We start from the raw sequence: 16,853 nt of genomic DNA, 5'->3' as shown, positions 1-16,853 counted from the left end.
TTGAAACGTGTCAGCCTGAAGTACTTTGTCTATTAAGGGCAGCATAACAAAAATGACTGTAGTGAAGTTTGAACAAGTATGAACTGCAAGACATTCTAGGGTGAATGTGTGATCTGAATGTGGTTGGAAAGAAAGATGTACTGTCCTCTGGCGTTGGTGTAAAAATGTCATGAGTGTGTGAGAGTGACAGTCAACATCAACATTCTCCATCTCTGTAGGCAGGTGCAGTGTCACAGGACAGGCACACCCACCTGTGTACACATATTCATGAATCTTCAAAAAGCCACAGTCTTTTCATGACTTTTCTTCTCCCTGAAGCTCTATTAGCAAAGCAATTTGATCCAAAAGCATGTTACCAAAACCTACACATGAACATAAAGTAAATAAGAATTTCTTGTTTGTCCAACCAACAATCTTAAATCCAAACCTCAACAAACTCGTGAGACCAACAAAAGCAGGATATTCCTTTGGCATTTTTTACTTAAAAAACACTTAAAGGAATTATGATGATTATAAAAATGAATATGTATTCTATCAATTAATGGAGTAATCATTGTAGCTCTAATACAATTAATATTCAAAAGAATTGTCAAACACAATAAAAGAAATTAAACAATTAGTATCTGACAACACTTTTAAAGAAACGAAAGAGGGAAATTTCTTTGTTTTAACATGATGAAAGTAAAAAGGTCTTACATGAAGGCATGTAATATGTTCCTCTGTATATATGAGGAATGTATTTTTTTATGAACTACTCACTAAACTGTGTAAATAGCCAGTTAATCATTATCAGTAAAGTATTTAGTTAAGTTGAAAGTCTTTTTGAAGTACCGGATAGCTTTTAATTCTCTCTCTGTCACTCAAAAACGTCAGTGAGGCTTTAGTACCTAAAGGCTTAAAATGTCATCAGTTATTATATGAGGCAACAAAAAATTGCAATTCATTTGTAACAATCAAAACATGTGTTTCTTGATTTATTAAAGTCTAACCCAAATGGGAAATGAATACACAGGAAAAACATGCTGTACAGCTGGCCACATTTCCTGCACATATCCACACCTGATCAATAGTCTAAATTTAGTGAGATGATTATCCCTCACAGTTGAAAACTGATATGCGTAGCTGTCAGACTTGCAGGCTCAGGCCAGTTCAAGGGGAATGCAGAGGTCTTTTCATTCATACTGAACTGGCTTGCTTTTAATGTGCTACATGTGCTTAATGAAGCCATTAAAGTGTGGGCCATGACAGCTCAATTTTTGGAGAGAGAGAAAACATTTTACAAACTAATAATCTGTGATTTATTGTCTGGTAGCTTTAGCAGATGTTTTGCCATATTAAGAGGGGAAGTGCAAGTATGTTGTTGCCTGGTGATTGCCTGGCCCCCCTCACCTTTGACCTTCATAGGGAGTCTCTAAATTCACCACCACAGTGCCAGAAGACACCCGAAGCATGATATATGACCTAGGTGTGGACTCTGTATCAACAAAAATCTTTTTCATTAAACCATGCAAGCAAACACTGGAAGAAAAAAAGGAGCAAACTAACATTTCTGGAAAGTCACACAGCCCCTGCAGGCCTGTGCTCATGAAATATGACTACAATTTATGATCAACAGCAGTTGCTGCGTTTGAGCTGTTGAAATGTAAGGAAGTGAGTTACAGTCTCTCAGCGAGGATTTACTGTTTTTTTTTCCCACAGGAAAAAATAAGGAAGACACATAATAGTATTGTATGATTGGAGTATTTGAAGTTCTCTCCATCAGGTTTTATATACTGTGACTATCACAGGCTGCTGCTGCACATCAACTAGCTAAGTTCTTAAGTATTAGAAGTTGTTCCTCTCACATTTGACCTCCGTGCACTTTGCCTAATTCACCATTCTACCGATAAAAACTTTTCCAGTAAGGACACTGACCTCAGCAGCTTTATCAAGACTGTTGAATAGATAGTTTTCTGCTAAGTAAGGTATTTCTGATACAGTCTGACAGGCCATCAATACGATACCAACTGTGCCTGGTGTCTGTTTGGTTCCCTTATTTACCCCTGTCTGTTGACATGCCTCTGGGAACATACACCTCTCAGGTTTACATGGGATCGTTTTTCATTATGGAACTTCTCCAGACAGATGTCTAATACCAGAGTTGCTAAAGCTGGAATACTTTGACAGTCCCAGGGTCTGTTTACAGGGAACCTGTGTTAACATGCTTACACCAGTAGAGAGCAGCATAGGTTAACCACTAATCACCATCCAGGCTTGTCAGTGAATACTGAGTTCCCTCTCCCTCTAATGGCTTTTACACTGTGTGTGTGTGTGTGTGTGTGTGTGTGTGTGTGTGTGTGTGTGTGTGTGTGTGTGTGTGTGTGTGTGTGTGTACACTTATTATTAATTGCATTGTGGGAACTCATCTTTGATCTCAAGACAAAAGGTGGTCCTCACAGGGTTAACCTTATTTTCAGGTTAAGACTTTCAGCATGTTTCAATGTTAATATTAGTCTCAGGTTAAAGTAAGGGTAAATGTTGGGTACATAAGGTCAAGGCTGCCTCCTGGGGATGTGTGTGAGTCAATACAAAGTCCTCACAAGTAAGAAAAACAAGTATGTGTGTTTGTGTGTGTGCGTTTGTGGGAAAGTGGCTGATGGGTAATGTAATACTCATGCAGCAGAGCAAAAAAAAGTCAGGTACGGTGTGTTATTTAAATTTACGCATCCTCGTCATCTTCTCGAACATCTGGCCAAACATAAAATGAATCACATAAGACAACCCATTACAGAAAACACAAAGAAAAACAGAAAACACAACAGTATTTTAGAAGACATTTTAAAAAACACAAGAAGGAATTTAAAGTGCTGTATTGCTTTCCTATAGACAATGTTACATGACTCACTGCTGAAGCTCTCCTAAGCCTTTGATCAGCATGAATCGTCAGTACATTCAGTTTTGTTATTGTGGTCTGTCTGGTGTTTTTGTGTTTTTCATCTCACCAATTTATCAGCATATTGATATGAACACAACACACAGGGGCTATTTTCTTTCCTGTCGATCAACAAAAAACTAATTCAGGAGTTAGCCTGGAAGGCTAAGTTTAATCTGTGCTCCCTGGTAAAAAAAAAAGAAAAGAAAAAAAGAAAAGGCATCATCAAAAAAGTAAAACAAACAAAAAAACACTATGAACTGGTCTTATAACTTTACAAAGTTCTTTATTTTACATTAACATAATGTCTCAATAACATCCTAATAATTAAGTCTGCTGAAACTTCTTTAAGTTGGTACTTTTACATGGAAAGTAGAAGGTTCATTTGGTACATGTCCAATTAATTGCTTGTGTAACCAACATTTTCTTTTTCTTTTCTTTTGTTCAGAACAGAGCAGGACAGCTAAAAAATTCAAGATTTTTCTCATCAAATATACAGTTAAACCTTTATGAATGATAATAAATGAAGGGTTTGTTCTATCATAGGAAAGATTTTTCTTTTATCTAGTACCAAATTAAATTACAAAGCTCAGAACTTTTCCTGGGAAATGATTTGTTAATTTTGAACTTGTAACCTGTAAAATAAAGCATTAGTGTATACTCTTTTTCTCATCGCTTTTAGAGACGCATTTGTGAGTGAAGTATCTCAGCTCAAACTCTCAACAACTCAAGTGAAAAATGTTTGGTCATTAGTCATATTCCCCTAATGGCCATGTAACGTGTGTCCCATGATGACGTCCATCGAAAGGTGATAGAGGTCATCATCTTTAAAATGATTGATCTGTAGCCAATGGCAAATGAAGCGACCTAATAGCACAATTTCCAGCCCTCTTTCCTCCCTCCTCTTCCTGTTTCTTTCCATCACCCCTCTGCTCACATACCTGTCCGATAAAGCCATCTGTCCTCCCCTCAGTGGCCTTCACCCCACCCCTGTCTCTCACTCCTCTCCTTTGCCCTGTCCTCCCTCCCTCTTCTTACCTATGGATGATACAGGATCTCCATGCTCCGATTTCACCCTCTCATCATGACATCCATTAAAGTTGCGTTGGGCCCTGGGCCCCCGTTGGCCCGACAGCACATTAGCACTCGGCCCATTGAACGCCAACAAGGACCGCTCTGAATTATTGATACCAACACAACTAATGAGGAAACCCTATCTCAGCTATTTTGCTGACACACAAACACAAACACATACACACACTCTCACACACACACATGCTCATGGAGGGACTTGCACGCATAGCTGTATTGATGATAACTATTGTTCCAGCTGCTAGTGTCCCATTTTCAAAAACTAATACACTCGGTGCTCAGTCCATTTCCTGCTGACATAATGTGTGTTTATGTGTTTGATCCAGGGACCCACAGGCTCAAAATCCCTTTTTTTAATCGTGGTTTGTACTTTTGCGTCATAAATGTTTGTTCCATATCTGTAAGCTCATTATTCTGTGTGTATAACTGCTTATTTTTTATTGCTGTTGCAGGTGTTAGATCTTAGTGGCAGTTGTGAAAGTGGGATTTTTGTGCACCTCTGCACAGAGCTACCATATGTTCCATAATACTATCAGCTTTTAGTCAGTGGATTTTAGCCAAACTAACAATCTATAAGAATTTGTGTGGATGTTTGTGGTCCTTCAGTCTGCCAATGTTTACATACAATGGCTTTAAATGTGTGCAGTGGAGCTGCTGTGTGGGGAGGTATAGGAGGTGTCAGCCATCCTCCTTAGTATTCACTCCAACACCCTGTGACTCACAGCCTCAGCCTGAGAGCGTGAGAAGGGTGGGGGTAGAGATAAAAAAAACAAAAAAAACAGAGAAAGTGAAAGCAGGACAAGAGGAGGCACTATGAACATCAGGCAGAATTTTCTGTAGCCCTCGGCTCACGTGTTTGAATCTGTGTGTTTGCAAGCATGCCCGCCCAAGGGGATTAATTTTTTGACAGCTTTGTTAAGCCTTCTCTTAAGCGCTGAGCTTCTCAATAACATCGTGGCTGTGTGATTTTCAAAAGTCTCTCTAGGTATCATGGAAGAGACAGAGGGTAGCGCTCTGATGTGACACCAGACGTTGTTTGAGTGCCTTCTTGGTGTGGAGGAATTGGACCATAAGAAGCTGGCTGTGAAGCGCCTCTTCAATTAGTGACTGCATTGCTATGGTCCACCGTTTAATTCTCTGCATCTCTTCTTCTGTGTCCGACTCTGTCTGTCTGTCTCCCTGTCTGTATTCCATCCTCCCGGTCGTCTCTCTTCTTGTCGCTCCACATCTCTTCATCTCTCTGTCAGTTTGCATTTAGTTTAATCTCTTCCCCTCCTTCTTCTGCTTCCTCCGCTCTGTCGCTTTCCATTTCATCTCTCGTTTTTGCTTGCCACCATCACCCACCCCCCAACCCCCTCGCCACACACACACACACTCCCAGTCTAAATTCCATCCCTTTGACGAAAACACAGTGGTTGTTAAATGTGTAACCTTGCCCGGGCAGGAGAAAGAGAAAAATAAGAATGACAGAGCCAGAGAGATAAAAGGTTAATCCTTTCACAAGTCCACAGACACGTGAAGTCAAAGGACAGAGGGGGTTGGGGAGGTGATAAACAAGAAACAAAATAAAGAGATCTGACAATTTAAGCTCTCCGTAAGGGGGAGATGGGTGAGAAGAATTTGAGAAATCAAAGGGGGGAAACAGTAGTTGGAGGAGACTGCATTTTCAGTCAAGCTCTGTCTCTCCTTCATGACTTCCACTCTGCATGATGACAGGCGTCTGCCGCTGTTCCTATTGGTCGAGGCTGCCACCAATCAGAGCAGAGGCATGTAAGGTGCCTGTAGGTTATACCCAACCCCAAAAACAAGAAGGAGAGAGAGGGAGAGAAAGCCAGAGTGAGACAGTGACAGACAGTGTGTGTTTTACAGGGAGAGACCAAAGCAGACACCGACTTCACGTTGCATTGAAGACCTTATCTCTGAAGCTCCCTGTGAAATGACACAGTTAAGAAGAAATTGCTTGTCAGCTGTTTGTTGGAGACCACTGCAATTCCTCCAGGCTGCTGTGGAGAAGAAGATCTTGGCTCTGTAGCCTCCTACTGTGATTGGCTGTCACACTTTAGGCTCCCCCTCCTCTCTCTGACTCCCCTCTTCTCTCTCTCTCTATCTTTCTGCTGCTAAGCCCCTCCACACTGTCCTCAGGCTTACCTGAGCCACAACTGCAGAAGCGCTGGACCCCCTTCTCCACACACACACGCACTCTCTCTCTCTCTCTGTCTCTCTCTCTCTCTCACACACACACACACACACACACACACACACACACACACACACACACACACACACACACACTCAGCTTTTCACCTGGAGAGGGCAGGCGCAAGGGACGGCATGTGCAGCAGCAGCAGGCTCTCCTCACATTTAGCGCTGCCTCTCTGAGTTGCCTCTTTCTGGAGAGTGGCGAGGAACTCTGAAAAGAGATTTTGGAGCCATTGTCCCTTGGCAAAAGCAGGAGAGACGGGGGCAGTGAGGAAGCACTTGTCAAGCCAGGGACACCAAAGGCAACACACAGCATGATTTTGGGTGAGTTGTCGCTTTTTGGTGCATGGGATTTTGGTGAGGTCAATCATGTTGTTGGATCACTAATCCCTACTTAAACTTGGCCACCAGCAGCTCTTCATTAATAGCGTGTTCTGCTCGGTTTCCATTCCACACAGACATCTGTCAATAGTGAGCACTGAGATGAACCTTTAAATCACAGTTAGTGCTTGTAATTACGATAATAGTGTGCCATTAATATGGCAGGTGTGAGTGATGACAGGGAAGGTCAAAGTGTTTGGAGCTGGACTGTATCATTATAGGCTGTTTGGTCACATGACCGGGCTCCACCATTCTTGTGTCCTGCCAGAGAGAGGTGAAGTGACAAAGACAGGTTCATACTGACCTACTGATAACTGATGAAATGCAAATTTATACAAGTAGTCGATCCAGAATTCATTATGTACATATGTAATTCACAAGGCTATTTGTTACACTACCACCTAGTTTCTTTCTAATCTTTCCATATATTTCTGCTTACCATTGATGAGCACACGTGTCATCTAATGTGTGACATTTCCTTTAAAGAAAAACATAAAAAATTCAGTCCTTAGTTTGCAGCACAGTACTGTATAGCTTTTAGTTTTTATACAGGGTTGTTCTGTTCTGAGTCAGCCAGTGCTTTCTTCTTTAGTATTCTGGTCTCATAGTGGCCATGTCTGAGAGAGGGGGTTCTCTGGTCTATGCGCTCTATATAGTCAGTTTGTACAGTGATATAGAGGATGCAAGCTCACCACTGTAAGTCCAGTGATCCCGGGTGTGCTGCTGTGTGGATAGTATAGGAAGAACATGTGTGTGTGTGTGTGTGTGTGTGTGTGCGCAGTGCGTGTCAGCTCATGAAAGTGTTCGAGAGTCTTCTAATTTGTGTATGGTCTCGTCTGTGAGACTGTGTGAGGTCATTGTGTGTGCAATTGTTTTATATGTGTGTGTGTGTGTGTGTGTGTGTGTGTGTGTTTGTGTGTTGCTATGTTCTCTGTCGGAGAGGCCACTTTGTTTTAACGCATGCCTGGGCTGATTCAGGCGCAGCTCTGCTCCTCTGCTCTCCCGGCAGGCATGTTTTTCAAACAGACATCTCTAATGATTATAAGGAGTCATGTAGTCTGAGGTGTGCGTATGAAGAGTGTATTCCCGCAAACTTAAGGCTCTACAGCAAAATAAATAAAAAGTAAATTTCATGTTTATGAGGATGAATGTTAAATGGTTTACTGTTAAACTTTCTCAAGTTTTTCTTTTGTTTGTTTACATGGAGATTTTTGTCATTTCTTTGGTCTTGTTTTTGCATGGGCTAGATTTTCAGTAACTGCCGCTGGTCTAAAGTGAACAATTACCTGACTTCAGACTCTTTTAACAATTAGACAAGCACTGTCTTGATCAGGTTGCAGGTGGTAGCAGCTCCTGTAAATGATATTTGGCCAGGACGTGTCAAGAGCAGCATTAACCCTCAACCACAGCTGTTTCACTATAACAAACAGTATGTTAACTCGCTCACCAGAGCAATGGTTGGAGCTTAGGGTAGTTATTACACTGCGTCTATTTTAACTGTTTAGCACTAGCGGTTGTGGTAGGAGTAATAAAATGTGGAATGTTGTTGTGCAGTACCATGAATTTTGCCTTTGCAGGAAAGACTGAATCCTGTCAGTATTTGTTCACTGCAGAATTAAATGTGTTTAAACAGTAATGGTGTACTGTAGCTTATTTTTCATTTCATGTACTAATGGTATGTAAACTATTTCCCTTTCACACCTGCCAAAACAGCTGACCTAGACTTCTCCAAATTAAGTTGTCAGTCAGATAGGTATCTTCCATTATTTCTGTCTGAACATTAAGATTTTCCAGTGCCTAACATCCTGCTCTATTTGCGTGATGATGTGGTTGCTGAGCAATTTGACATTTCTGGCTTTCCTCCCGTGAAAAGGGTAATGTCATTGTAATGACCTTTACAATTCTGATGCTGGCTGATCTGGACCTCCTATCAGCAAATTCCCTGATTCAGCTCACTGATATAAAACTGCGAGGTTGTGATAACATATTTCTGACAAACGACAATATATATCTTTAAAAAGAAAATCTGATTTTAAAAAAAGGTCTGTGTGATACGTGTATCGCATGTGCACGCCTTTGTTAACTACATGCATCACCAGCTGTGTCTGTATGGCTATGAGTCTATTTCTGTCCTTTGCTTTTGTATGACCTTGAGCAAACAACCTTTTCCAGTGCTGCTCTGTCCTTGACGTTGTATTCACCAGCCCATGATTTCTATCGTCATAGGCAATCCGGGGCCCTGGCAGAGGTCTCTGGCTGCTGTGATAGCGATGACAGTCCTGATGCTGATAATGGCAATGGATGTGTGGTTGTGCTGCACAGTATGCTCTGTACAAAGCCAGCTTAGCTCTCTGCCTGACATGGGCTCTGCACCAAGTTAGGGGTATGGGGCTGCTGCTGATGCTGTGTGTGTTTGCGTATTAAAATGTGTTTGTATTATCTTGGCAGACAACTGAGCGAATCAGTAAGAGAACAATGCCAAGCTAATAGAGAACATGATCACCGGGCTACTGTTGACGTAGAGCCTCTCAATTGACTGTGGTGTCATTGTGATCAGCCGCCATGTTAATAAAAATAAAAAAAAACTCCTATGCTTTCAGTTTGCTGATGCCTGGAGGGAGCTCCTGCTATGGAATATGCTTCATATAAGATGTGTCTATTACATCCTCTCACCGTCACCCTAAATGCAGCATGAAGACTGTGTGACAAGCATTCCCAGAACATTGTTAGCTTAAGCTCAAAGTTTTTTGGGGGAGCCACAGTCGCAATCAGTTAATGTTTGGATGTTGTTTTAATGTCTCATCTATCTTGACTCTTTGAATCAGAGCTGACCCTCATGAGCTCAGGGCCATGAAGTCTATCTGTCTCTTTGTCTTTGTGTTTGTGTGCCCACTCCACCCTCATCTGTCTTCATAAAGCCCATCTCTCTCTGTTGACCTGTCCGCATACATAGCTATTGCTCATTCCGTTCAACCCCCCCTCCCTTTCTGTAAACAGCATGCACGCACTCACCTGCTGCCAGAGGTCAACTCAAAGAGAAAATATGTCTTTGAGCAGATCAGCAGTTTCCCCCCCCCATTTTCTCCATGACTGCTCTGCTCTCTTTGTTTATGTCAAAGTGACACAGTAATTATAACTCCTTAATGAGCCAGATATTTGGTATGCATGGCACAGTTTGTCCCTTTAGGCTTCTTTACATATCCTAGATATATATGGAACGCTTTAGTGCAGTTGAAACTTGAGATTTCTGCAGTGAAACAAATTATTTATGGATTCTTATTAATGCTTTGGCAATCGAGATATAAACTTTCATAAGTGATTAGCACCTGCACATACTAAAATCCTCACTAAATCACTCTGCAAACATTTTAGCTAAAACTCAATATGCACTCTTTACATTTTTCTAGCAGGTTGGCCTCTGGCTTCAGATTTCACCATGTTTTGCAGAATATCCCATTTCCTTTTGGGTGGGAATATTTTTTGTGGCAAGTAGGGGGATAGCTATGACATAGTGCTGTGTGATGAGACAGTCCACTGCACTTGACCCAGTTCACCTTTCCACATAACTCACTCATTGACAAGTATTATACCCATAATTGTAATGAGAGTAGGCCACATATCTCAGTAGTGACCTAGGATGCAAGATTAATGTGACACTCATCGGAAGGGAGACTGTGTTGTGTGTGAGAGATGATGTGGGTCTATGTACGTGGACGGGCAGAAGTGGCAGCGCTCCTTCTCTTCTCTCGTCTTCCTCGAAGTCTGGCTCTCTCCTGGTTTGCGGAGAGTACTCCTCAGTCAAAAAGTCACTACAGGTTTCTTCCCTTCTTCCCCTCCCTCCCTTCCTCTTCTCTGTTGCTCCATTTGTTTATGCTGGAGTGACTGTGTGTCAGCAGGTTGTCAATACTGTCTGTAAGAGACTCTAATGAATAGGCCTGTTATTGGACTGGTGGGAAGGCAACCCATTGTGTCTGTGAGTGCATCTGTGTGTGTGTGTGTGTGTGTGTGTGTGTGTATGTGTGACCCATCAGTGTGTGTAGCACTGCAGAGCAGAGGGAGGTGGAGGTATCTGTTCTTCTGACTCCCCACTGCTTCATTGGCCTCACTGCAGTGCCTTCTGTCAAAGACCATTCACCAAAAGTAAGGGCCAGAACAGTGTAAGAGCATGCATGGTTACACTTTGTGAATTGGGTTGACGAGGTCTTTTTTTCTTCTTCTTCTTTCTTTTACTCAAAACAAACACTGAATGTAAACATGATGCAGCTTTCCACCGCTTGCATACACTTGAACAAATTGTACAGTTTACAGCGACACACACCAGTGCTGGCACCTGCACCCACTAGCAACCCGGTGCTGCTGCTCTGTGAAGCACAAAAATGCACCTGTGCGTGATTATGGTGTCACATTAGTGCATTCACCAAGGCAGTCTGGCTGACTACTTACTGGGAATCCTGGGGCTACAAGACACCTGGGAGTTGAAGCCTGGAAAAATGTTCTGTATGCTTCAGCAGTCACTCTGATCATAAAGTGGAAAGAGGCACAGATGATTCTTCACATTCGCAGCTTTCTAGTGTTTGCAAAGAGGCACTGTTGCCTTTGTCATGTTGAACATTTGTTGCCATCTACTTTTTTCCAGTACTTACAAAATATCCTACACTTTCAATCTGTTATTTTTAAGCGATATCTTGATTGATTTGATTAATGTTCATGTACTGTGACATGTTGTTATTTAGGACTTGCTATGTATTGGGCGCTTGGGAACTACAAATAAGATTAACTATATTTCCCAGGTGTGCCTGCTTGACATGGCACAGGTGCATTCTTTTACCAACACAGATACTGGATTACCTCGTGTTAAACATTTTCCCTGATGAGTGTTTTTCATTAAATAATTTTGTTGTGTGTACAACCTCCTTTTTCTTTATTCTCACAATAAAGAGTCAAGGTTGAATTTATTTATTTACTCTCTGCATGATGCGTTGCTGACTTTATTATAGACCAACAATGTATACCGACATAAACAGGTTTAGTATTCTATATGTCATAAAAGTGTGAAGAAAATATGAAAAAAACATATCACCTAGCTTCAAAACATCCATGCATAACTACTTTTAAAAGTTTCAGATTGTGATTTTTTTTTAAACAAATGCAACAATCTGCCACTGCAGTGCTTGAAATAGCAAACTGTTATGCAATGCTACATCTCAGATTTATGAAGATAGAAGAGGTGCATGTTAGATCAACATCTAACCCAGCCCATGTGTTTTCTTTCAAACGAACCCGTTCATCAAACGTAAGAAGTCAAACTCTTTTATTGATCTACCATTGTGATAATTCAGTAACGGTGTTAGAAGGCGCATGCATAACAATTTCCCAAACAGCAGCCAAGCATAAAAAGGTTGAGCAAAGCTAACGTTTGGCGGCGATAGATGTTGCATTAATCATGCCTGCTCTATTTCTGTGTGCTCTGAAGTGAAGAGGGATAGAAGAGGAGGGGGAGAGAGAGAGAGAGGGAGAGAAAGAGAGAGACAGAGAATGGAGTGAAAAGTGTCCTCATGAAAGAGAATTAGCTCCATCCAGTTCTTGGGGAGGGGAGAAGAAATTCCTCTGAGTGCTGTTGAGATACGGTTTCACCAAAAGAGAAATCAATTCTCCTTGAGATGCAGCAAGGTCAATTCATAAGGGCATGGCTAGAGAGAAGGAAGCTCAATGGGAGGAGGACGAGGAGGAGGAAGTTGATGAAGCAACCAAAGAATGGGAGAGCGGGATTGAGCGAATAGTGTAGGAGGAGAGAGACTTAAGAGAGCATTGGAGGGATAAAGACAGAGCGGAAATGAGTAAACAGTGAAATGAGCAAGACTATATTTGGGGTGGTGTGATCATTTTTTTTAGTTAAAGCTGGCCTACAGGGAGAAATAGATGCTGCCTTCCAACAGCATGCATTGAGCTGTATCTTAATGTATCATCTGACTCATGCAAAGAGGAAATGTGAGCAGCATATCTGACACACTGCTGGGAATGTCATCCTTACAGTCCTACATGAACTTTACTTGTTGCCACAAGGACATCTCCTTACTCTGACCTCATTCATCCAAACGGCTCTCACTTTACTAGCACTGGCTTAGCCAAGCAAATGCACTAAATGAATAGTACTAGTTTGAGCTTCCAAGAAGCCTTGGGCTAGAATTTAATCCTTAATGTTACATGAACAGCTCAAAATAGTCTAAATCTCCACCCCTAACACCTTCCCCTTGCCAAGTAAGTCTGTTCAAATGTGTTTTAATGGTGTGTATAATGGCTGATGGGATGCAGAGAGGCTTGATAATAAAAATGTGGCAATGGTTCAAGCTTAGACCTGCCCTCTGTGGCTTCTTGCCCACTGACATCGACCGTAGCCACAGCTAGCAGAAGGGTTCTTTGGAAAGGGTTTAGTTCAACGTTGGATGACAGTCGGGGAAGCCTCGATAGCAGGTAGTTATGGGATCTGTGTAGTGCAGGGCTTAGTGCTGGCGTCTGGTATGCACACCTGTCTCCACACAAGTTCTTCCTCGAACAAGCAGCCCTACCCCTCAGATAGAGAGGGAGAGAGAGAGAGAGAGAGAGAGAGAGAGAGAGCCATGCCAGGACCTGCACCACTGCTCCCTGCCCCTGCCTGGAGGGAGTGGGGGAGGAGAGGAGGAGGATCAGGAGTGAGGTGAGGTGCCAGAGGTGTGGATTAGAAGGCTATAAGGGACACACAGGTAAATTGGTATCTGAGGTCATTCATTTACGCTGTGTTACTCAGTTTGTTTATCTTGTTGTCGGCATTTGTCACACACTACGTTTCTTGCAGGAGTTTGGTGTTTGAAGATCCAAGTGCAGATCTTTGCAGTAAGCGCAGACACTGGACTGAATCCCCACATTGCCTGTTTCCACTAATGCAGCAGCAGTCTCTATTATAGGATACACGGATGGATGAACTCTCCTGCTAATATGTTCGACACAGCTCTCAGCTAACACTGAAACTCAAACAGTGGCTGTTATCATGGTTCAAAAGAGCACTGATGAAATGTAACAAATGGGAGGCAGAGAGGAAGGATGGAAACAAGCATTTCCATAAAATTAGCATAGTTAGGATCAGTGCAATTGGCCCGATGAGACAGGAACAACATTATAAACATAAGCGACTTCACATTCAATTCTTCACATCTGAATAATGTTGTTTAATGTTTGGGCTTGTAATGCTTATTAATTCAGCATCAGGGGTTTGACAGTGTGTCAGAGCACAGCAGCAGCCAGCTCATATACATTGTAAAAGCAGTGTTCCTGCCTCCCTTTTAAATTTTCTCATTTGAGCCTGTGATGGCTTGTGTAAATGTGAAAGATTGTATTTACAGTAGCACCAAAGATGTCTTTTGTCTCTGTGCTGGGCTAATAATCACCAGCTAGCCACTGCCACAAATCTTCATTAGAGGATTAGCCGGCAGGGAGACAGCTTGTGTTCTTTTTCTTTTATTGGTGGCCCAGCGTCCAGTGCATTCAGGCGTCTCCCCTTCCTGTCTCCTCTACTTAAACCTGCGAACATGGCCGCAGTTCACCTGGGAATCACACACGCACACACCTATACATACGCTCTTTCTTTTATACTGAATTTTTGTCTCAATCCTTACCCTCCTCTCTCTATCTCACTCCGTCTTTGTCTTTCTCCCACATATGCTCAAACCCACATATACATAATGCTCACACATCCTGTCAGCTAGTACCCTTGAGGTGCATCAGCTGCCCAGTGGGCACTCATACTCAAGACAGAACAAATTAAGGTCACAGTGGGGAGAGCCGAGCCAGCAAAGGACAACACGATCTGCCAAGTGTACCTGTGTGTATGTGCGTGCGTATATCTTTTGTCTCCTTCTGACCTCTAAACAGTGGCATGACTCCAGAGAGAGCCGTTGTTAAATGGCTGCTGTCCCACTCAAAGGAAAACTGACCCTCATTGCACCATTTTTGCAGGATAAAAGGTGCCATTCCCTCCCTTTGAATTCAGGCTAGAAAACAGAGTGATGAATGTTCTTTTGAAGGCTCTTTGATATCTCTTGGTGAAGACTACAGGATTCGATTCCCTCTTGTGCCTTCTGGGAGTGTTGTGACTCATCTAGGGCTGTTGATAGGTCATCAATGCTGTTCTGATACCTGACGGTTTTTTTTTCACACGCTTTGGTTGTGAGCATACTGCAGCCATGGACACTTGGAGTACACTGATTTTTACTAGATGTATGGATGTATGGATGTATGGATGTATAGATAGATAGATAGATAGATAGATAGATAGATAGATAGATAACCCGTTTACATACATCAGCTCTTGACTAGAGGTAGCTACGTTATCATACCGGCTTGTCCCGGTGGGGGCCAGAAGTTCCAGAGGCCCTGTCTCTGCCAGCCCGAGCCTCAGACCTCCCCTCAAGGGCAATATCGTATTCTGCCTGACTGTGCGTGCCTGTGTAATCCATAGCTGCAGGGAGGGTGACCTTCACAGCAGGCAGCCTCACAGCAAGCTGTGACACAGGCACTCAGGGAAGAGGACAGGCTGGGCAAAAAGGGTGCTGGGGGCAGGACACGGTAGTTCTTAGATAATTACCCTTTCATATTACACTCTCTACATGTGGTTGCTCTCCCTTTCTCTCTTTCATGCAACAGCTATGATGAATATGAAAGCGTTCTTTGGCGAGAGGCTATGTTTTAATTTCAAAAAGAAAAGAAAAACCCACGCAATCTGCATCCATTTAAGGCGGCTAATAGCGGAGTGCACATAAAAAGCTATGCTGTTACATGTGTTCTTTCCTTTGAAATGTCCTCCATATCAATCGTTTTGTTAGTGCTATGACTCCCAACGGAGTATAGCTCAATCTAGTCTAGTCACCAGCCAATCAAATGTAAAAGCAGCTTCATGCAGGTTGCTCTGTGTCTTAGAGAAGGAAAAAGCTATTTATCATTTAACATGTTCTGTGCATACAATGCACGCCACTGCCTGAGTAAAGGTTGAAGCCAGAGCCAGAAAAAGTTATTGACAGTTATGTGAGGAGATGACGCAGCCAAATAAGTCCCTGCTCATGAATGATGCATGTCCCCACCGGCCCTGATGGAGAAAGAGAGCGAAGCTGGATGACAGCTGGGGTGCTGTGTGTGCATGGTGCAGAACAAGGTGAGAGCCTTTGTGGTACAGCAGAGCTCTCTCTCTCTCTCTCTCTCTGTCTCTCTGTCTCTCTCTCTCTAATCACACTCCGCCTCTCCCTTTTTTCCTCTGTCCCTCCTTTCCTTTCCTTTACCCACTCACTCACAGATATACACAAAATCAGGAGTTCTCAGTGGAGCTGTTACTCTTTACAAGTCTGCCCTGAGTCTGTGTAGACACACAGTGACCTTAAAAATGGTCCGCCTTAATGCTATGTCTCTCTCTTTCTCCCTCCCTCCCTCTCTCTCTCTACCTTTTCTCTCTGTCATCCTTTGATTCCTATCCCTGCCTTTCTCCTGCTCTCTTTTAGTGTCTCCCTCTCACCAAGGCTCTCTATTTTCGTCAGAAACAAACAATCACTGTATTTTCCGTCTCACTGCCTTGCCCTGCCGCAGTCTGAGACTCTGATAGGAGGACGGAGAGAGATGAGAGTAAAGGGGGTGGGCGTGGGATGTGTGCAGCATGCAGGGCAGAAACAGGAAAGGCTACATAATGGTTTCTTGTCGTCACCAATGTAGCGTCACATCTGTCTATCGGATAGATAGAAGGATAGACTCTATCCTTTTAACAGCAGTGGAGCAACAAGCCAGCACACAGACCCGCACCGTCTGCATCACCAAGGCTTTCCACCACAGCGTCAGTGGCCTCACATATATACAAGAACATGTGACATGTACAAAATGCATATGCATACTGCATCACTGCTATTGAGCGGTGATGCTTAAAGTTGCTGCCACAGTGCCTTTAGTTATTTGGCTACCCGTGCCACACATGCCCAATATGCGACATGTAAGGACAAAGATATATATATATATATTATATATTATATATATTTCTATCCAAGCATGAGCATATATTTAACTCTGAATGCATATCTGTATAAAGCTGTGGTCAAATCTAGAATCCCTCCAAGAACTATAATTGTAGGCTTTGATATGCGCACCACATTTTAGCACAGTATTTTTTTAAAATAGCAGCAACTGGCCAAAAGCCGGGGGAGTGAAATGCAAATGATGACAGTACTCTGCTTGTTTCCTGTAGCTGTTTATAATGTTGCAG

General features: G+C 42.7%; 1 protein-coding gene across 2 annotated transcripts in view; it reads left to right on the top strand.

Annotated features, from left to right (window-relative positions):
- znf385a (zinc finger protein 385A) overlaps positions 1-16,853 on the top strand; it is a 59,027-nt gene that overhangs the window by 929 nt on the left and 41,245 nt on the right. The window contains exon 1 of one of the 2 annotated variants that reach the window (XM_027288786.1): positions 6,249-6,526. The exons of the other annotated variant lie outside the window; for it this stretch is intronic. Coding sequence (XP_027144587.1) covers positions 6,517-6,526 — 10 coding nt within the window. The 5' untranslated portion in view covers positions 6,249-6,516. Of the gene's footprint in view, positions 1-6,248; positions 6,527-16,853 lie in introns of those variants that run through there. 2 annotated transcript variants of the gene reach the window in all.

This window comes from Larimichthys crocea, chromosome XV, assembly GCF_000972845.2.
Source record: "Larimichthys crocea isolate SSNF chromosome XV, L_crocea_2.0, whole genome shotgun sequence".
In the NCBI taxonomy this organism is placed as follows: domain Eukaryota; kingdom Metazoa; phylum Chordata; class Actinopteri; family Sciaenidae; genus Larimichthys; species Larimichthys crocea.
This window is presented reverse-complemented; position numbering and strand designations above follow the sequence as displayed.